A 22978-nucleotide genomic window follows, 5' to 3' on the forward strand; every position below is an offset into this window, starting at 1 on the left:
GGAACAACAGAAAACAAACCATTTCATGTCAAAGTGAAAAGACTCAGTATGTATTATTATACATTTTATATTTATTGCTATAATACAATTCTATCAAATGTACCACAGTCCTCACGATAATTGAGTGGAGGTCAGCTGTGTTTTCAGCCGACTGTATAATATATACATCTGTATCTGGTACTGAAATGTTGCGAGTCTGTTTTGTGGCAGGAGGGTTTCTGCAGGTGTCAATACGTTTTAAGACCTTTTAAGACAATAACAAATTTGAGACTGTAGATGGAGAACAACCTTTGATTCGTCCCTCATCTCAAGAACTACAGGTGGAAATTACGTGCCACCCAACTTTTTTCTAGTACAAAAAAAAAGAAATTTAAGCAAAAGGGAAGTAGTTTGGAATGTATGTTAACATAATTAAGATCTACCAAAACCTATTTAAGTCCTAGTTTTTAATATTAACATATTGAAGACTTTTTTAGGCCAGGTTACTGAACCCTGTATAAAGACAGAGGAACTCCACAAAAAGCTGAGTGAAAACCACAAGTCAGAGGATGCTTACGAGACCATTTCATATTGAACACCCCTTCGAGGCCAGTTAAATCGATCATTAAGAAATAAAAAGCATGCGGCACAGCTGTAAATCCACATACAGAGCAGGCCATCATTAAAAGCTGAGTGACCGCACACGGAGACGAGTGAGGGAGGGCGGCCGCCAGGAGACCCATCACACCTCTGAAGGAGTTTGATGCTTCAGAGGTTTGGACGGAAAGACTGGGGACAAACTACAGCTGAACTCATGCTTCACCTTTCACAACTACTACATGTGGGGGGGGGAGGTCGGCTGGAAGAGGCTTCAATATGTGGTGGTGGCAAAATTACACTGTAGAGCTACTTCTCTTCACAAGGTCATGGATGGATCGTGAGGGTCATATAATGCAGCAAAAATATAGAGATTTAGAAATACAGAGATTCTAGATAAAAACCACTTGGGAGAAGATTTGTTTTTCCAGCAAGGAACAAGCACAAACATGAAGCCAAAGCTACACAGGGACTTAGAAACAACATTAATATATTGGAGATTTTTTAGTTCAGATCTCAGTCCAATTCCCAATTCTTGGCTGAATTTAAACACTCTTCACTCACAATCCCCGAGCAGCCTCACAGAGCTGGAGCAGTTCCACGAAGATGGAAAGGAGTAAATACTTATGAAATGTAGATTGAAAAAAAATATTCTATTCGCTTTGACAGTTTCAGTTTTCACTCTGACATGAAAGGTTCTCCATTGCAGGACATGTTTTAAACCAATTTCAAAAAAAGATAAATTCAGGCATGTTTCTATCCACCGTGACAAACAGCTGGTGGTGACAGTACAGAAGAAGATGATGTAACAACCTTATGCAATACAAAAAGCACCAATCACACGAAAACCTTGTAGAAAAAGAGATGAGGCATTCACAGTATGTTTTTATCATGTCTGAATGTGAAGGTTACATAAAACAGGTGGAAGCAAAAACCCTTTATCTGATTTCAGACATAACTGAACATCTGAAATTAAATTTCTGGAGTTCTCATATGAGAACACCAATCTTTGAGTCAGTTGCAGCGGATATTTTTCGTATATTTTCAACACGGCCTCCTGGTAAAATGTCAGCGTGTGCCCATGTGAGAATATACAGCAGGAAAATGTCTGGAAAATTCACAGCGAGCCAGTAGGTGTGTTTACGAGGTTTTTAATAAGTAACGGATGCAAAATTGAAATAAACAAAGAATATAAATTGGATGATAAAAGGAGCCACGCACGTACAGTACAGAGGCAAAGATGTCAACTTGAAAAGACCGAGATTCGAGAGCTTTTAATGATATGGGCCGGTTTTGATGTGTTGTGAATAAAAAAAAACAACATTTCCCCAACAGAATTTAAACGTCATGACCTGCCACTTGCATATTCCACCCATGTTCCAGACGTGCTCCAGACAGATTCATAATGTGTGACCCAAACAATCTCCAGCTGCGTCAAACACCTAAAACTTGGGTCCACACATTTTGAGTTCATGTCTGAAAACTGCTTCAGTAAACAAAAATTCCTTCATGGACAGTGAGAGTGTTTGCGAGTGTGTGTCCCTCACTGTGGCGTCCTCTCCAGACAGAACCCCAGGGTTTTTGCTCAGGTCCAGATGCAGCAGAGAATTGGAGTAGTCGTCGCTGGAACACAACGCCTGAGACAGAGAAACAACACCTGATGGAGAGGGGACAGACAAGGAGAAAAAAAAGGAGGTGAGGATACCAAGTTTAATGCATCCATGAATCATTGAACCACCTTATAATCAGCAAAAAAGACTTATAAGCAACTGATAAATAAAACGGTAAGTGATGGAAGAGGGTAAAGCAAGACCTGTGGCAAAAAAGTTAGTGCACCCTGAAAACAAAACCAAAGAGAATCATTCTCTCAAATCAGATCACTATAATTACACCCACATGCCTGAGCCCCTCATTCAATTCCTCAACCTCCAAACACTGAAGCAAAGCACAGCACACCAAGGCAAGTCGAGGATTAAATATAGACTCAATAACTACACGGGAGAAAAAAACTGCGACAAATAAAAGAATCTACAAGCATTGTTACTCCGTGTGTACTTTCATTCTAATGCATCTCCTCTCTTATAGCCTGCAGGAAGTGCCTGCATTTCAGACCTGCGGGGAGTGTTTCTGTTTGACGGCAGCGACTGAATGAGCTACTCTGAAGCCAAACTATTCATCCCCCAATTTGTAGCGATCAGGAGGGAAATGAGGGGAAGAGGGGACAGGGCGTCAAATCCCCCCCTCCATTTACCCATCAGCTGCTCAATTATGCTGCAAGAGGAGACCTCTAGACGTCATCCGGCCTGTGCGACACTATCACGTGTGGGTGCATGTGTGTGGGAGCAAGGGTGTAAAAGCATACGTGATGTATCCGTCTGATCACATCTCAGAAAAGCGTATGACCTAAGTGTGTGAGTGTTTTAGAGACAGAAGAAGGAGAGGGGAGGGGAGGGGGTCTGTAAATATTCAACAAAAAAAAATCAAGAGCCCCTGCAAAGTCATCCCAACACCTGACGTTCAAGGTCAGCACCATCAGTGCATTCACGGTGAATCACGGTGTCCATTAAGAAAAAAAATCACAAGCGTGATTTCCCCATTTATAATCTAAGCGATCTGGGTATGAAAGCCTTTGTCTTATGTATATATATCCACAATAGACATTTTGTTATGTAGCAGCCTTTAAGGGACAGTTTACCCAAAAATGATAATTCCCTCATTATTTACTCACCACTATGTCGACGATGGAGGGGTGGGTGAAGTGTTTGAGTCCACAAAACACAGTTTCAGGGGCAAACAGTGTAGCAGCCGAATCCAACACAACTCAAGATATTAGTGACCTATCTTCAGAAGTAAAAAATATAACATGCCTCCGTACTACTTGTGTGGCGTCATCAAAGTGTCAGCAAGCCCCGACATTCATATTTTTCTGTAGTTTTTTTTTACGTCTGAAGAGTAGTCACCATTATTTTCAGTTGTATTGGATTCGGCTGCTAAACTGTTTGCCCCTGAAACTGTGTTTTGTGGACTCAACGTAAGATGCATAAAAATAGACAGAAGCTTAGGCATATGGGCTATGTAGATAAAATGGAGCAGTACCACAGAAAATCCTGAGGGGGCAGTGTAGCCTGTAGTTCAGCGAGACAACATTAGACACGAGGAAGAAATTTCAAGATTGACGAAATGTTTTGACGAGACTTTAAGAGTTGGTGAGGAACTACAGGCATCAACATGTTACTTCACCTGGGCAAACGGAAAAACCATCGACATGTTTGTTTCTGTCAGAAACTCTCAACTTGCTGCCCTCTAGTGGATAAAATACAGATCAAAGATGCCAACGTACACGATGCATGGAATTATCTGGGCAGGTTACATCTCTGGCAAATGGACTTATCTCTTTTCTTACATAAAGGCAGCATAAATGAGGCATTATGATAACATCTTTTAATTAATTTCCCCCTCATCAGTCAACATTCAATACCCCATTAAGACAAAGGAAAAATTGAATTAGAGTTTTTTTACAAATGTGTTGGAGGAAACGAAACGAAGACGAAGGTATTCTGGCCTTATCCGTCAGTTTATATGGTATTGTTTGTGGATGGACATTACCAGGTCTTTCCAGGCTCTAGGAAGTCTGTGTACTTTCTATCCGTGTGAACAGCACAAATCGCATGGAATCTGAACTTTTCAAATCAGATGTAAGACACTTTAATAATTGGTGACAGATTTTTTGAAATGCGACCTCAGTCTGAACAGACATGTGACCGGTATCGAAGTTCAATGCAACTTGTCTGTCACTCTAGATCGAAATCCCTTATCGTTTCGCACAGGAGAAGGGGCGGGCGGGAGTCACCCGGCGGAAACAAACATGGAAGACAGCTGCGACCGAGGTAGGACGTGGAGGGACAGCGGGGTGTTAGACCTCATAAGTACTTGGGGTGACACGTCTGTACAAGCAAAAGGCGTCGAATTGTAATCAGTCTGTGTTTGAATGTATATCAAGAGAAATATTAAACCATCAACACTCACATCTGTGACTTCTGTGTTTATTATGGACTTCTTCTCCTTGTTTACTTCCGCACATGAGCAGTTCACATTGGAATCTGATACTGGCCACATTTTAAAAGTCAATGTGAACAGGCGACCGACTCTAGAAAGAGTCCAGACTGTTCTGACTTTTTCCACGTAAGAATTATGGAGGCCACTGTGGCTCTTGGGACTTTTCAATGCAGCAACATTTTCTGTAGCCTTCAGCTCTGTACCTCGACGCAGGCCCGTCTCTCAGCTCTACAGACACTTTCTTTTGGTTCTGTCAAACTCTTGGCTTTATTTTTATTTTTATATGCATTTTTTGAGAGCTAATATAGCTCGAAGTCATGTCCAATCTTTTGAATTTATCACAGCTATCATTCCAACCAAGGTATAGAAACATCTCCGAAAAAGAAAAAAGAAAAACATGTGAGCCAACTTTCAAGTGTCACAGCAAAAGGGTCTGAATATTTAAGTGACATTTCTTTCCTTTAAAAATTAAGGTTTCACTTTGTCATAATGTACCAAGAGTGGATCAATGAGTGAAAAGGGGGAGTTCAAACTGTTTTATTATAAGGCTAAAACATAAAATGTAAAAAAAGTGAAGGTCTGAGTGCTTTCTGAACACATTGAATACCACAAAGCTTTCAGCCTCATGAATGCACCTGCTCATTCATGCTGCTAAACACACACAGAGAGCAGTAACAAGCATGGAAGTTGAGATACAAAGGTTTAGTGTTTTCAAGCTGACCAGAAAAAAGTAGCAGATAGAAAGAATGTAATGTCTTAGAATTGTTAAAATAGTACCATTCTGTTAACAACATGCAGATACTACCTATAGAAAAAACATCTATAGGTAGGTATGTAGGTGTGTGTGTGTGTGTGTGTGTGTGTGTGTGTGTGTGTGTGTGTGTGTGTGTGTGAATGCCATTACCTTTCTCTAAAGGTCTGGGACGCCACTCAATTTGGTTATAGTAATCAATAGTGATCACTTTGTCCTAGGCCAAATTGACCACTATAAGCAGTTTCCACTGTATTACTAAAAGTTTCTGAACCACACGAATAGCATAATTCCACCACAGTTAAATGTGCATCAGTTAACATCCTGTTACTCTGCTAGCAAGAATCTAGCTCGGTTTGTTTTCCTTGAAAATCGTTGGATTTAGTAAATGTCTCTACCCCGTCTTTATAAAGTGATTTACCATGTTCATCTAAATGGCCACAGATTATCAACCCAGTTACAGGGTATTTACTGTGGTTGGTTTGTTAGCTTCTTTTTGCAATTACTGCTAATTTGACCTTCTCTCACGCAAATTCAATCCTCCACATCATAATATTTCTTACAAAGTCTAATAAAGTTGGCTTGGTAAACCTCTGTCAGACCAACTCAGTAAAGAATAAAATATGCATATAAACATAACACAATTCAGTATAGCTTAATTTAAAAATCACACTACCTTTTGATGCTAAAAAGATCAAAAATGCTTTGAAATGTTCTATAATCCTAAAAAACGCCATCATGTTCAGGCTCTTAATGAATGGATTTATGTCAGTATCAGTGTTATCTGTTAGATCTGCTGTAATACTCGAGGATGGCTGTATCGTCTGGGATGAAAGAGATAGAACTGGGACACTGCTCTAATGCCTTCGTAGGATTTTAGGGAAAAAAAGAGATCAACTACTTATGCTTCTGGCCTGAATATCATTTGGTGGATGGATCATACTCTACGTGCATCCGTCATTTTATCAGTGAGTAAATCTCAGCCCAAATACAACAGCAGTATTACGGTTTGTCCAACGCGACTGAGGAACCTGGGTTCAAGCAAACATTTTACCCAAAGCTTTTAAACCATCTGCCAAATTTTAGTTGACATCCATTTATGTTTAATAAGAGCATGGGTTTGAGTGCAGTGTCAGCCACTAGGGGCCGCTGTTTCTTATCAGAGGAGCAATCTTACCTTTGGAGGACAGGGAGGTCTTGGAGAGGTTGAGGAGGCGCAGTCCCTTGTTGAGGCGACATACCTGTTGAATCAGGTTGGAGACTCCTGGTAAAGGAGAGAGGAGTGAGAAAGAGGAGCGTAGACAAAGAGAGGAGAGGTGATAATCACGATACGATCAACACAGATATGAGTGTGTGAAATTTGGTGCAGCTTGATTTAATTTAAAAGGGGACTGTTGGGTCTTGGCGGAGGGCCATTCTGGTTTTCTGTTATTTTGAAGAATGCAAGCATCTTTAATAAATCAATAAAGCAAAAGAATATTCTATAGCGACAGATTAATCTATAATGAAAATCACTGTGTAAATTCCTACACACATCACCTCCTGAGGAGTCAGGATTAGGACAGTAAAGTCAGCCCACGCACAGTTTTGCTGCATAACATAAAAAATGTATTCTATTTCCAAAACATACTCAAACACTGTATATACTTAAACCCACAAGTACAGTGCAGCTAGAGGAACTTCACACCAACATACTTCAGAGCTCACTCTCTCCCACATACCAGGTGCAGAGACAAACCCATATGAATACATCCTATATGTCATGCTGGATTAAATAACATTTAGTGGCAGTTTGGCAATGTGATCAAACACATTGTACCAATGATGAAAATACAAAAGGCTCTGCTTCATAAAAAAAAAAATAATAATTGTAATGCCAAACTTTGTTTTCTGGCTCCTGCATATTTTAATGGCTTTCTCAGTTTTTATTATTAATGTGCATCTTCTGAACTCTTACTTTGAAAAACAGAGAAAACACATTGTAACCACTGCAAGCAGTCACAGCGCTGAAGGTCACTCTCTGATGTGGTTATACTGAAGGTACAGTATTATTCTGTTGAGGGCTGCAGCACTTTTTTGTAATCTGTAATAACACACACTGTCAGTGCGTACACACTCCATCACACAGACACACACAGACACACACACAAGTGGCAGTAGGTGTGACCAACAATGAATTGAAACGAGTGGAAGAGACATGGGTCAGACAGGAGGACAGAAATTCGCTAATGAGTGAAGCGCACAAATCCAATCCGCACACTCTTACTGTCATCTCTTTCACACTCACATAGGGGAAAGGTGTATAGTGGTTCATATATAACTCTCTCTCTGTGTGTGTGTGTGTGTGTGTGTGTTGTGTGTGTGTGTGTGTGTGTGTTTCCATGAGTGTGCGCGCGCAGATGAACATAAGAGGTACAATTTGTGTGGCAAGATGTGGGCGAGAGTGAAAAAAAATGAAAGCATTTCTCTGAAGAGAAGGAGCAGCCACAGACAGAGAGAGAGAGAAATAAACGAGAGACAAAGATGAAAACAACGTGGAGCAGGGAATAAGGATTCTTTGAGGACAGAGATTGAGTTTGAATTCTTTGAGAACAAACAAAAGCTGCGGTGAAGTAAAAGCCAGAAGAACATTCAGAGGTTCCCTGAGAGAGATGGCGGTGGGAGGGAGACAGAGTCCACAGAGTGCGGGCCGGTACCTTGGTTGTCTAGTGTGTTATGAGCCAGGTTGAGGGAGTGAATCACAGAGGCCGGGTTCTCTGAAAGAGCCGACGCCATCTTCTGCGGGAAATCCCTGGAGAGAAACATTAAAAAGGAAAATGAAATGATTGCTAATTCAATATTGGTCTGCAGGACCGGACAGCTTCCCCATAATTCACCTTCATGCATCAGATAAAGTTGATAAAACTAAATATATCTTGGTGATGACTGTAAATGTTATTGTTTGTGTGCAGAAATTGATTTGAAAAATGTTTGTGCTTTAAAAGGATTTGGTCGTTGCCAACCTGGTCAAATTGTTGGCCATTAAATTGATCATTATTTGGATTTAATTACGATTTTTCCTTACTTAAATAATAATTTGTCCAGCTGCAAATGTTGCCATCTTGCTGTTTTCTGTAAATAAGCACTAATGAACCCGCTGTGTGATACCCGCCAACAGCACCAAGCAGCAAAGAGCCAGAACTGGCAACAAGCTGGTAAATATAAATAATGCAGCTTCTAAAATGTCAGATAGTTTCCTCAGGAACTGGTGAAAATCAAAACAGAGCAGAAGGAGGCTAAATATGAGACTCTTTATTCATCAACAGTATATATTTTTTTGTGGAGTATGTTCTTATATTTTCATATTTTGTACAGTGATTAATGTACCTGATATTTTGCTTATGTAACACAGGAATTTCACAGTTTGGTACTGTATCGGTCTATCAATCCATGCATCTATATTCATTGTATCTATCCATCGTATTAACCTACTTACCGACATCTCAATCAAATCTAACCATCTATTGTATCTATCTATCTATTCATCGTATCTACCCATCTACAGTATCTATCAATCTTTTCTACCCATCTTTCCATAGTATCAACCATAAGTTCTCTATCCTCCATTTCTGTCTATCCATCTATCAATCTATTGGCCAGAAAAATAACTCCTGAATACTGCTTCTGACTGCTGGATGCATAAAAAGGCACCAGCTTGCTAACATGATCATTATAAACATATTCGTACGGTGATAATTCACCATTTTAATTGTGATTTTTATTACAGGCTCTCCACAAGCACTGCACCAACAGCTGAACATTCAAGTATGATATACTGCGTGACAAAGGATAATCAAACAGTGTGTGACCTAAACATACTCCCTTGATTTATACTTCCTGATATATGAATTTAAAACTCTCTATTAAAATAATTGAAATATTTAAAAGGGAATCCTTGCGCAAAAAAGTAAATCACAGTTAAAAATAAAGAATTGTTAGAGAGAATTTCGCACCTTGTTAAGCCCTATGAGGCAAATTGTGATTTGTGAATATGAGCTATACAAATAACATTAGATTGATTGTTTGAGTGAATGATTGTGAAGATCTTACAGTGATCTACGATCCCTTCACAATTTACAATTACTTTAATATTGTGTATTTAAAATCACATATTAGAACGTGTAAATCAAGGGGAGCCTTTTAGGTCACATCCTGTTTGATTATCTGACATCACGCAGTATATCAGAGTAGAATATTCAGCGTTTGGTGCAGTGCTTGTGGAGCGCCTGTTATGAAAATCGCCCTCAGTATTGAAAGTGATTTAATAAAGGGAATGTATGAGAACTTGGTAACTTCACCCTGCAGTAAATCACCGTGCCTTGATGCAGTCTATTCATCTCAATTAAAGCTAAATAAGGAAAGTGCTCTGCTAAATGATACTAGTCATGCGTAGAAGGTCTAATGTCTTGCCAGGTAAAGCCTGAAATTTCACTCATGTTTCAGCGGAGAAAGACTATACACCTGCGAGAGTCACGCACAGAGAGGGGGGCTTTACTGCAGCTTTACTGGATGAAAGAGCAGAGGTTAGGAGAGGTGAGAGCCTGGGAGAAGAAAAGGAGGAGAGACTGAACTGAAAAGGTCAAGGCAGCGGAGGGAGGGGAGGCGAGTGGGAGGGTGAGGAGTGGAGAGGTGAGATAGGTGAGAAGTGAAGATACAGGAAGAGGAGAAAAGGATGAGGAGGGGGAGGATGGAAAGGACAAAGGAGGTGGAGAGGTGGGGAAGTGGTTGACAGGTGACGGTGTGAGGAGGAGAAGACGGGAGGTAATCAGATTTAACAAAGGGGAGGTCGACAGGCAGGGCGGTTTATCATTAATAATGAGCCAGGAGAGAGGAGACCTACGATTTGAGTCCTGCGTTCTCCAGAGTGAGCTCCTCCAGACTGTTGGACTTGCTCACTGTGTGCAGGACCTGGTCCACCACCTCCGACCCCTGAAGAAGAGAAAAGACAAACACATAAACCTCTGACTGAAGGAGTTCATGCTCACAGAGAAGAACGTAGGTGGCGAATGTGAACTACAAGCAAGCAGATTTGACATTTTATGGGCAGTTTGACGAAAGCAGTAACTTATATGCATTAGGTCATTATTGATGAATATTATATGGATTCCAGTTGAGGGCCAAACCTACTCACTGTATGTAAACAATATTCTCCAAAATGTACACTTAAAACGGCATTATAATTTTGTCTCACCACCCATTAGCTTCTGATCTTAAATGATGAGTTTCTAGATAAAATCATTCTGGAAGGGGTTGAATATTGTGCATTCGTTGCTTTTTCTCTCCTAATCTCACTGTGGAGGACTTCTGTGAATACAACTTCATTTATTAACATTTCATTCAAAATCTGAGAGTTTGTGTGGTTAATTGCTTTTATTCTTAATAACTAACTCAGTAGTGGATCTAGAATTTTCCTTAATCAGTGGCCCTAAAGGGGCCACTAGTAATTGATTCAAAAGCCACACATCATTGATTAGATTTTGAAAATTGTTCAGGCCGGGGGGGGGCACTGGACCCTGGATCCCTGAACTGAGAGTTACTTGTTTATAAATAAGTATCTTATGTTTGTTTTAAAAAGGTATCCTGTAGAGTTTCTCACAGCTTCAAGCACAATGCAGCATATTTAAGATGTTGGTCCCACACACAGACTCGCATACAAATGTGGTGTAAGTAATTCCAGATTTAAAATATTCAAAATAAAATCCGTACTGCAAATGTTTTACGAGAAAGAAATATCTTTTTCCCCTTTATTAAAATTCAAGGGCAACCAGAATGTTTCTCTTTAGTTTTTCTACTTGTCTCTTGGAATCTGTCGCATATGAGAGCAACGTTTGTGTGCGGGCCCTTGCATCCCACTACCGCCACCATTAAACCATTTCTGTGGGAAACACTGCAGAGAAAGTAAAAAAAAAAACATTTCTGCATCCATCCTCTTATTTGGATCCGCAACAGAATACATATTTTTAGGTGACCAACACTGAATATTAACAACTTGTTGAGGTTGTTTGCGAGGAATTCCACAAGACACCTTTAGAATTGCAAAACCAAGTTTTAAGGGGTTTTAATGATCAATATATTTAGTCTCATGCATTTCAAATGATAATAAACCTGTTTAACTTGGTAAAGACTCTTTCCATGTAATTCCCCTTCGATGGCTACCACTTACTCTAATGCATGTTATGAATATTTAATCACATTATCTTGAATTGGTACATTAAACTTTGCAGATGAGCACGTGACTAAGTGTCCTCTTTTGACCTTGTTTATCTATCTGCCATTTGTGTCATGAGAAATGTTGATCAATACTTCGAGCATGATTTTCTTCTTCACATCTGGACAGAAGTTTGACTTAGTTGATTAATGAATACGTTTAACAATTTGATTCAAACAGATAAAACTTTATTCTGAAAACACTCTAAGGGGAAACGTAAGACCAGGACACTTATTGGTGGTCAGCATCTGGCAAGAAGATTTATAAGTGAGGAAGATAAAACAGATAGTTACTATGCGCATGTCTTTGCAGTACAGCTTGGTGAACCAGGTGTTGTATGCAATGGCTGCCACGATCACTGCCAAGTCCCTGGAATAAATACAGACACACAAACACACACACACACACACACATACATACACACACACACACACATGCATTAGAGATAAAAATTCAAATCTTTAAATTAGCAAACTCCATCTGCTCAGAACCATTTGATGTCATTGATCCATAAATTCATATTATCGCAGGCCAAACTTTTTCTTTGCTCCCCGTTTGGTAAAAAAAAAAGCAGTTCATCACGGTGACAAGGAGAACGCTACGGGCAGGGCTGCTTTCTAAAAGATGACTGATGCTGCAGCCCTGCTGAGGAGGAGAAGCGAGGAATGAGGGGGAAAAATGAGAGAAAGAGAGAGATGTGAAGATCGATGGCTGGGTCAGTGGATTATTCAATAAAGCCACAGTCTGATCCCGGCTGCAGACCTCAAATACTGCTACATCCACTGGTACATAAACAGGCACAGAGCCCACAGACAACTGTTTGTGTGCGTTTGTGAGCTACAAGCAAAAAGTGAGAGAAAGAAAAGAGAGTGAGAGTTTCAGAATCCTCCAAGGTCCAACTACAGCCACACTGCCGCCACACCTGCAATACATCATCAGACAAACAAGCAGAGGCACAGAGAGAGAGAGAGAGAGAGAGAGAGAGAGAGAGAGAGAGAGAGATAAGGGGCTCAGAGACAGGGAATAAGACCAGGGAGAGGAAGAAAGAAAGAGAAGGGTAGAGAGAAACAGAGGAGGAAATATAGCATGAAGGAGGAAGAAAGAGTGTAATCTAGCCAGGGAGGGTCCTGTTGCCACTAACGGCAGTAGCCAAACCATTACACTGTATCTCAGAGGAGTAAAATGACTACAGGCTGTGTTCCTTTTTCATTACCATGCCAGCCATCAGACCAGTCTATACTGAGAGAGAGTGTGTGCGTGTGTGTGTGTAGGCAGATGATGCACACGTCAAAATTCATCATCAGCACTGTTGATTCCAGTTTTGACAGCAGGACATGTAATTGACCTCTATGATGTCTCACTCAGTCATGTGTGTTGGTTTTTTATGCGTCGTCTTGTACTCATACATGAGGACACACCAGCGCAGCAGGTCAATCTGGTGCTGTTTACTTCTTCACACGGTTCAGTTCAGGTTTCAGACTTGGGTGTAATGGGATTAGGACTGTGGTAGTTGGGTTTAGAGTTAAATGCCTTTTGCGTAATTAAAGTAAAATGGCAGAGGTTGAATATAATAGATGGTTTTCAGTACAGCTACAACATCTTGTTACTGTGTATTATTATGTAAGGCCAGACAAGAACAAATTAAAAGTACAATGTGCACAAAGATCCTATTTTACATTCTTGCACAGTGCACTCATTTAAAATGCATGTAGCGAATGCACTAAGGGTTGCTAAATTGTGCAAATTTTAAGCAATTGTTTGCCATTTAGGGAAATAAGCTCATTTGTTTTCTTGCAGAGTTAGATACGTTGATTGATACTAGTATGCAACTACAATTAGCAGCCAGTTAGCCAGTGAAAAACACTGTTAACATGGAAAACATCTAAATCTGCCTATATAGGTCTGAATTCCCACTCATTAAGACACACAGTGTAAAAAAGACTTGAGGTGAAGTAAATGAAAAAGTGTCAAACTACTTCTTTTATTGATAAATACAAGGGTCCTCTGAGAGAGCACCGATGTCCTTTCTCGCCATGTCATCACAGTGTTTCCCATCAGTAATCTAGACTGGCGGCCCGCCATTTTGTCTTTTTGCGGTTTAATAAGCAATAAACCAGTTTTTTTACACTTCTCATAATAACATAAGATATTTCTTCACCTTGTTGTTTTGCTCCATTGCTGCATTGTATAGTTGTGTGCAGCACTATTTACTGCGCACTCGTTTAATGATTTAGTGAACGGTAGGTGGTTGTTGTGTCTTTTGGAAAAAGCCAAATTACCCGCCCTCATTTCCAGTCTTTATGCTAAGCAAAGCTAAGAAGCTCCAGCTACATAGTTTATTTATGAGTGGCATCAACCCTCTCATCAAGCTCTCAGCAGGAATACGCATTTCCAAAGTGTCAAGTTACTCCTTTAAATTCACATTATTATTTATACCCGTGCATATGTTTGTGTGCAGCCCAGCATTAATGTCGCAAAGATTGTGATTGTGTGACACACATTTGCCTATGCACCTAATGTGGAACACGCAGAACCACATGAGCATGTCCGTTTTGTATCATTATGGACCATGCAACCCGTCATGCACAGTAAAACTTAACTTTATTTTGATCTTTAACCTAAAAAGGAAAAAAAAAAAGATAAAGACCTTCTATAAAAACCCAAAGTACTCCAATATTTATTACAGCCCACATTTACAACATAAAACTAGTGATGATCTTGATATTCTTAGACCTCAGCAGGAACGGGGGCCAAGATAAGAGTCTGTCCTGAGGTGCTACTGGAGAAAAGGTCATGGGGGTCACTCAATTCAAAGTCTCCCTGGGAGCATGAATGTGCTCCGAGCGGTTGATGGCAACAGGCCTGTTAGATTATGAGATGTCTCGTAGGCAAAGCTGAGGCAAGGTCATGAAGCGTGCACAATAAACAGGGTTCAGCCTCTGGGGAGAATGACCATGCTCAGTATATTTCGAGGCACTTTGCCTGTTTGATTTTCACATTTCCTATGAACAAATGAAATCGCTTCTTGTATCAATAGACAGAAGGTTAGCAGGGGTCATCAAAACATTGTTTTGGTTTTTTTTACCCTGTGGGGACAATTAATATTTATAGCACTATCCTGGCCACAGAAAAGGCACATTTTGGCCTAATTGTTGGTACTTGAGTAAAGGTTAGAGGGGGCGGTAAATTTAATTGAAAATCATCCTCTGAAGAAATAAATATTAATAGACATTTCAAAGCTATCTGAACGCTGGCAGGATGAACCGACCATTTTCACCAATTGGATTTTGAAGCTAAAAATTGTGCTGTGTTGTACAGAATCTTAACAGAGAATGACTCAGGCGCTGTAACACTGACAGGTGAGTTGGATAGTAGCACTGAGCTGTGGAGCTGCTTCTGCGCCAGTAACAAAAACAACAACAAAATTAACCAGAGTTGGAGAAAAGTTGTAGACTGCATCCAGACTAGTGTGTGCGTGCGTGTGTGTGTGTGCGTGCGTGCGTGCGCTCAAAATCAAGACATGCACCAAGAACCTCTTAGGGCAGTGAGCCAAAACAATATCTCTCTCACTTACAAACAGAAATGTACAATTCACACACATTGTACTTCTATCTTAGGGAGGACACTATTTGGCATAATACAGTCCCTAGCATATGACCCTAACCTTAACCATCAAAACTAAATGCCTAAACCTTTCTTTAACCTAAAACTAACAAAAATCTAAACTTAACCCAAACCTAAACCTAAAGCTCACCTTAATGATATATGTTAGTTGGGGCTTTTTGTCTTTTTTGTCTCCACAAGATGATTAATACCTGGCAAACACATACACACATGTCTCTCTATAGTTGTGAGGACACTCATTGACATTATGCATTCCCTAGCCCCTTACCCTAACCACCACAACTAAATGCCTAACCCTAACCCTTTAACCTTACTCTAACCCTTTATCCTTACTCTAACCTAAACCTAAATCTAACCCTACCCTAAAATCAAGTCTTAACCCTCAAAAAGCCTAAATAATTTGTGAGGACCATCCAAAATGTCCTCACAATGTCAAAATATCCTCACAATGATGTGATAACTATATATAGACATGCCCCCCCCCCCACACACACACACACACACACACCTTACTGTATTCAAATTCAGCCTGCAGTGACCAAACAGAACAGGAAGAGTGTGCATTTCTATGTGTGTTTGTGTGAGAGAGAGAGAGGGGATTTAGAAAGAAAGAACGAGGGAAGTGAAAAGAGGAGAAAATACAGGAAGTGGAAAAACAAGAGGATTAGACAGGGACAGAGGAAAAAAAGGTGTCCGCTTTCGGTTAGGAGGGATGAGGCCAGACGGTGTCTGGACGGACAGCAGTCAGCAGAAAAAAAGCACCATCCTGTCACTGGATGTAACGCTAGATGGGATCAATCAAGGGAAGATGGAGGGCGAGGAAATGTGGAGGGTCACGGAGGGGAGGAAGAGAGTAATGCACCACAAGCAGCCTCTCGCACACAATCGTGGAAATGACCCATTCTTAGATAGTTTCTTTGGTCAGAACCACATTTCCTTGATTGATTTCCTGCATCGCTCCGATTTTTGTAACTCTTTTGTCAAGTCTTTGCTTCCTCTGTTAATTTGGATTTGATACAACCCCTCTAGAAAAGCAGGGAGAATCTTTAGCATTGGGCCGTGGGCTCAGTGGAACAATATGTTAAAGGAAGCGCCTAAAAAACTGAATAAGCAGCCTACACTGCACAGCCGTTCACTTTATCACACACACACCATATAAAATAATGCAGGAAAAACAACAGTGATGCAGTGATTTTAGCTCTCAATAAGAAATGTATTAATATATTCATGAGTTGCTGCTGCAATCACGCTTCTATGAATGGCTTTTTGATTTAGCAGCATCGCAAAGCTTGGCTTCTGCGATGACACGTGCATTTTGTAAGTGTGGACGTATCCTTCCAGTATTGTTTTTGTTGTTGCACAGAAAAGTAGAAAGAGTCCATAGAACTCAAAACAAAAAGACAAGTAAGCTGGGCTGAATTCTCCATTTGCATGTCAGCTGTCAAATCTTTTTATGATCGGCAGCGTTCGAGCGACACACTCTTCCTCAATATGTCTGCGTAGGGAAACAGGGGACTTTAGAAGGGAGGTAGAGGAGTAGACATATGGCCTCTTACAGCTGTTTCCGAGCCCTGGATTCGTTCTCTGACAAGCACATCATTCTCCTTCTCTATGATCTTCTCAAACTTCTAACAGCACCGAACAGAGGCAAGAGGACAGAAAGGGAGCCAGAGAGAGAATAAAAGACTAACACACTCAACATTTACCAAGGGACGGTCTTGTTAGACAAATAGCCAGACTAATGTCAGATAAGGCAGCTCAGGCTGACAGCTGATGAGACATGGCATCGTCGGGGGGAAAACAGTTTTGCAAAACAGAATGAAGAGGAAGCATCGTCCAAAAGCTAAGTGCAGTCAGGAAGTATTAGCACAGTGATGCATTTTTATTGTTTCGGGTCTGTATTTCAGCACCGTGGATTTCAATGAAATAAGCAAGGTGTTTATTTTCAACCTCAGTTAAAATCATGAAGATTTCAGTCGTGGTTTGTTGGCAACACCTGCATGATTATTGGAGGAGAACTGCAAATTGATTTTAGTGATACAGAGTTCCATTGAATATGACATGTGCAGCAACCACTGGGGGCAGCAAATATGCTCCGAAGTAACTTCTCTGTCAGAAATGCAATACAAGAGCAACTCATGCACAAGACACCCAGACAAAGAGAGGATTGTGGGAAGGAACTGCACCACACATTGTTTTAACCAGTGCAGTACCAGTACAGAACCTTCCTGTTTGGAATGGGTTGTTGTTATCTCCTGTGTTAATGCTCCGGAACTACTTTAGAATTGTTTCTTGCCATTAGTGAGTCCTCCTCAAACAGTTCTACTATATACTGTCACTTTTTTTATTGTGTCTGTCAGATGTTGTGTGTCGTGTGAAGTCTTTGATACATAGTGAATTTAGAAAACTCTGTGTTCATCTAACCTGGCTTATACAATGAAGATTTTATAGTAAATGTTTTTAATGAAATGAAACTGAATTTGCTTTATTACTATTTACATGTGTGGCTTTTATAGGAGTTTGAATGATATGTCAGCTATTTCTGAGGTCCATTAAGAAATCTACAAAATCTTCAGATCCAATTTCACAACTTTTCATAATAAAAGCTTTGTAATTCAGCTCAGTATAAAGCCTTACAGCGACAACACAAATGAGGAGGTTTTCTGAATGTTCTCGCCATGACGGATATCAGCACCTGTGAATGTCTGTGTCAGTCCGATATGGTGGAATAAAAATTATCAAATTATCGAAATTATCTGGAGGCAATTTTCACCTGATGTTCGACCCAGTTGCCGACAGCTGCAGTAGTTTATCAGGGGACGCAGGAGAAGACATGTTCAACTCGGTCCACAGACTGAACATAGAGCATGTCCAAAATCGCACCAATCTTGGCACTGCACTTTTTGCAATACACATGCCAAGTGTGAAGCCGATAAGACGAATGCTTCGCAAGATATGCGTTGCATACAGACAGACAGATGTGGGTAAATAAATTAGGCCAAAGAAAAGTCAGTAATATTCTAAAACTCAGTGCTAAAGAATTCATGGCCAACAGGGCTCCAGAGTGCGACCAAACATTTGTGTAGTGCGACTAAAGATTTTCCTTGGTCACATTGATGCGCCAAACATATACTGTAGCTGGTGTGTCTCTGTATTTTAGCGAGTCTCGTAGCTTCCTCATCTCATCTTCTCTGCAGAGTTTACACTTACCCCGCCCCCACTCACACACACAGACACACGCAGAGATGAGAGGTGCTGAACGAGGCGGTGTATGTCGAACAGTGAAGACAAAAAGTCTAAATACTTTACAATAATAATTTCTGGAACAAAATATCATCCAACAAACATGTGTTATCATGACAGGCCTACCGTAATCATTTTAATAATGCACCAAGTTAGAGGTTTGCTTATTCAGTTTACAGCTTTAGTTCTCTGGAGAATTTCTATCCAGGCAAAATTGGTATTGTACATGTAAATATCCTTAACTGAACCGGAATTTGGGAAAATCTGTGGCGCTACCCAGCCCTTGAGAAATAACCAATACATATGGGAGAGGTCAAGAAAAGGTATAAAAGGTGTATTATTGCAGTGCCAAAAGGTGCAGTGAAAGATTTTGGGTGCACCTAAATTATGATCTGGTGCAACTAAATGAAAAAGTTGGTCTGGAGCCCTGGTTAGTTTACTGCAGCAATGTTTCATCTTTATTGTAGAAATATCACATATAGAAGTATTACATTCCCAGCGAATGCTTGTCATTAAGAATTATGGGGGTCGACATCTGTATTGGACCTTTCAGTTCTTTCAGTAACTACAGTAACAGGACAAAAGGCCCCTTAAACAAATGAAATACGGAGGATGACTGCATTGTAATTCTGGCAGAGCATGACAAAGGATCATGCCTGATGTCTGCTGATGTCTACGGGTTACAAACAGGCCAGACAGTAACAGAACTGACACATATCTCATATAATGAGTTTGTGTCCAATTACTCTCTGTCCCCTGAACGCCCCCTGGAGCTGATGTAAACAACCCCAAATTAACGCTGGAATTCATCACTTAACCCCTGCTGTCAACACTCCGTTTCAAATCCAATGTGCTGGAGAACAGAGTCAACACACACACACACACACACACACACACACACACACACACACACACACACACACACACACACACACACACACACACACACACACACACACACACACACACACACACACACACACACACACACACACACACACACACACACACACACACACACACACACACACTGCACTGACTGCACTGTATAGCTGCAGTCTATGTTTGGCATGCGTTTATGTATCTCTCCAATCAGCGCATGTTGGTGTGTCGTAATGAGCCTGAGTGTAGTTAAGATGTCAGTAATCTGTGTCACCTGCTGTCAAGATGGCTGAAATCCAGTAAGTTGAACTCCCTGTTGTCCTGAGAGTGGTAGATGGTGTCAACATCCTGTAGTCGAGATGCAGGGAGGGAAAAAGAGAAGATGGGAGAGAAAACAATAAACAAAGAGTAACAGAAAGTTAGAGAAAGATGAAGGGACAGCAACATGAAAAAACATCCTAGTTTTCCACAAAAGATAAAAGAAGCTGAAGATCTAATGAAAACACAGAAACACGAGGAACAGAAGCGGCTTTAAATAGCTTTGTCCTCACCCATTGCACTTCTTCCTTGCAGCCAATCCCATTGTAGTCGCAAAGGGCTTCATAGGTCTCAGAAAAACCTCCTGGAAGAAGGAGAAACCGATGATAACAGATCAGAAATAAGGGATAGAATAGAGAAGGGCAGACGACATCTAACGAAGGGGTGAAGAGTGCGAAGCGGTGCAGGCCGAAGATGAAAGAGGAAGTCAGGGAGAGCAAGACAAAGATGGTCACCAGTGAGCGCGAGACAGAGATTAGCTGTAAATATTGAGGTGAGATGAAAGTATTGCACCATGAAAGAGCTCCGCCTGTAGATTAATAGGATTACGAGCAGAAAGGCAGTGCACCAGGCAACACTGGTCTTCTGACCCACTTAACGATGAGTCTCCAAAATGATTTGGCCTGAGTCAGTGAGGCGACGAATGGACGGCCTCTGAAGTGTGTGTATAGCTGCTTTCAGACACGCACTGAACTTCAGACATTTCCCGAAAAAGTTCTGGAGGGGTTGTACGTGAGAATGCAAATGTCAGAGTCAAAGATCAAGGATTCCAATATCTCAGGGTGAAAATGGGGTGCCATACACACAGCAGGCGCCAATGAAGTTGTCAACTTAGAAAGACAACAAGATTTGAGAGCTAAGGGTCTACGCCGGCGTTGATGTGCTGCAAACAAAAACAGGGGAATTTTCGCGTCATGTCCTGCCTCCTGCATTTTCTAGCCGGAAGTACAATGTGTGTTGCCTGAAAGTCCTGGCAAACTCCAGAAATTGTTCAGACCTAATTTTCTGGACATTTCCCGGAGTTTCATGTCTCATGCATGTGGTCCACATGGAAAGGTAGCAGACTCACCACAGGTTTTCTGAGTGTCCAGCGACGATTCAGACGTTGGTGAAAACTTGTGGCTTCCGTCAGTCAGGTCTCCCTCGGCTCGACAAATAGGAGGACTGAAAGACAAGAGGTGAAAACAAGATGAGGGTTTACGACCATGCTAGCAGCCTCATGAATGTACTGTACTGTAGTAGTGCTTTGAGCTAAATGCTAACAGCAGTATCTCAATGTTTAAGAGGTATAGTAAGTCTACCATGTTCACCCGATCCTAGTGCCCAACATACTAATATTCTAAACAAGCACTAAAGTTCAAGTACTGCTGAGTGTAAATAGTCATAAGCACAGACTGTATAAAAAGATGGATTGTACATAAACATTTCTCGTACAAAAATGAAGCCTAAATATCCCAGATATGGGTGCCTCCATGTTGCACTGTGATGTCATTTGGAGCCAGAGTCAGCATAGTAGCGTGGAGGTATCAAGGTCCGGGGGATAAACGTGCTCCACCAATCACGAGTCAGTCTCAGCTGACAATCATGATGTTTTCCCCCGTTTTTACAGCAACAAATAACTAATTAAAACCAAACTTATCAGAAAAAAATCGCTCTTGAACAAACATCGGTGTGATAAGAACACACTTTTTAGTTTGGCCCACGTCCCATCCACTAAGATGGATGAGGAGGAGTTTATGACCTATAGTGCAGCAGCCAACAGAGGGCAGTCAAGATGATTTGGCTTCACTTTTGGGTAGCTTTCATATTGTTAAAATTCATCCAAAGGGCATATTTCATGGTCATCGACTAGTTTTGTAGACATTGTTAATTAAAAACACAATTATCAACCTCATGGTGGCGCTACGGTTTTTTCAATCGCTAAATCCAAAAGTCCATCCTGCACACTTGTGGACTGAGTCCTCTGGGATTGTGTCCGTCAGGGTGCTGGACCACGAAGGGATGAAATGCACCATGAACTTATAAGACCTCATGTGTTACCATGGAGATGATTTGAAATTCATGACTGTAACTCATTAACAAATGTCCTTTTCTGAACATTATTGATATTGGCAGATCAGCCACATTGGAGATCACATATGGTCTGAATGTATAAAATCTTGCCTTTACCCTCATCTCAACATCCTCACTCAATAAATAAAAATCTGCCTTTTCCCCATTTAGTTTTGCAGATTAAAACAACTCAAATTATTTAGTTAGAACCCTTAACGACACCAATAGACAAATACAACAAAATGATTTGATTAATTATATCTGCACCCAAAGCAGCCTCTGGAAATCTGCACAAAATCTGCTTGGACTTGAGGAATTGTGGGTTTGGACAGTTGTCAGCACTCACAGACGTTGTGTGTGTTGTAGACTCAGGACATTTGAATTCAGCCAAAGCTGTGAGGTGCCTCCTGATAGGAATCACAGCCGATTTTAAGAGACAAGGAAGCGAGGGAAACAGGTTCACGCTGGAGTCGTCTCAAAACAACTAGAAATTAATGTAGCTTGGCCTGCAGATTTGGCCCACTAATCCACACATTCAGCTGTTGTAGCGGAGGCTGTGGCACACAGCTTGTGGAGGCAATTAAGGGACTCGAAGTGGCAGAATGTAGTCGTTCTTAATAACAAGAATAATGTCTGAAACTAAAGAAAGCCAAACTAAAAAGTCCAAATGTGATGCACAGCACCTTGAGACAGTGGTGGAGTTTAGCAATGACAACCTGAGAGTAGTGTAAAGTGAGATTTCCTTTTCATAAACTTTGAAATTAGGACATTTCATCTTAAGAGAGGACAGAAAGTAAGATCAGATTTATTTTTGTGGATATTTGTTTTGTAGAGTACGTTTTTTTTCAAAACTGATAATTTAATCACTGGTATTTACATACGATATTCCCTATATCTGTTGTATTCTTCTCATAAATTTAGATATGCAACTATATAATGTGGAACAGCATAAATGCATGTAGTTTAGGTGACATTTAAGGTTGGTGTACTGATGTAATGTAAGATGTATTGTATGTATTGTGCTACTTTGGTTGTTGGAGTCAACATTGTGGATTCGGACATTAAACGTGTATGGAGTTACACCACAAAATGTATAAAGATGGACGACATGACAGGTCCCAAAAAGGGAAGCCGAAGCGTTCAGATCGCCCCTGGTGGTTGGCTGTATTATAGGTCATGAATTGTGCTTCCTCCATGTTAGTGGATTGGACATGGACCAAATTAAAGGG

General features: G+C 40.7%; 1 protein-coding gene across 5 annotated transcripts in view; it reads right to left on the minus strand.

The window, feature by feature from the left end:
- Window positions 1-22978, minus strand: part of carmil3 (capping protein regulator and myosin 1 linker 3) — a 94500-nt gene that overhangs the window by 48621 nt on the left and 22901 nt on the right. For all 5 annotated transcript variants that reach the window (XM_035171408.2, XM_035171407.2, XM_035171409.2 and 2 more), the window contains exons 6-13: window positions 20767-20861; window positions 19931-20001; window positions 19654-19727; window positions 11924-11999; window positions 10263-10351; window positions 8080-8174; window positions 6561-6647; window positions 2124-2233 (exon numbers count right to left, since the gene is read on the minus strand). In XM_035171408.2, the coding sequence (XP_035027299.2) occupies window positions 2124-2233; window positions 6561-6647; window positions 8080-8174; window positions 10263-10351; window positions 11924-11999; window positions 19654-19727; window positions 19931-20001; window positions 20767-20861 (697 nt within the window). The remainder of the gene's footprint in view (window positions 1-2123; window positions 2234-6560; window positions 6648-8079; window positions 8175-10262; window positions 10352-11923; window positions 12000-19653; window positions 19728-19930; window positions 20002-20766; window positions 20862-22978) is intronic.

The sequence above is a fragment of the Hippoglossus stenolepis genome, chromosome 11, assembly GCF_022539355.2.
Source record: "Hippoglossus stenolepis isolate QCI-W04-F060 chromosome 11, HSTE1.2, whole genome shotgun sequence".
In the NCBI taxonomy this organism is placed as follows: domain Eukaryota; kingdom Metazoa; phylum Chordata; class Actinopteri; order Pleuronectiformes; family Pleuronectidae; genus Hippoglossus; species Hippoglossus stenolepis.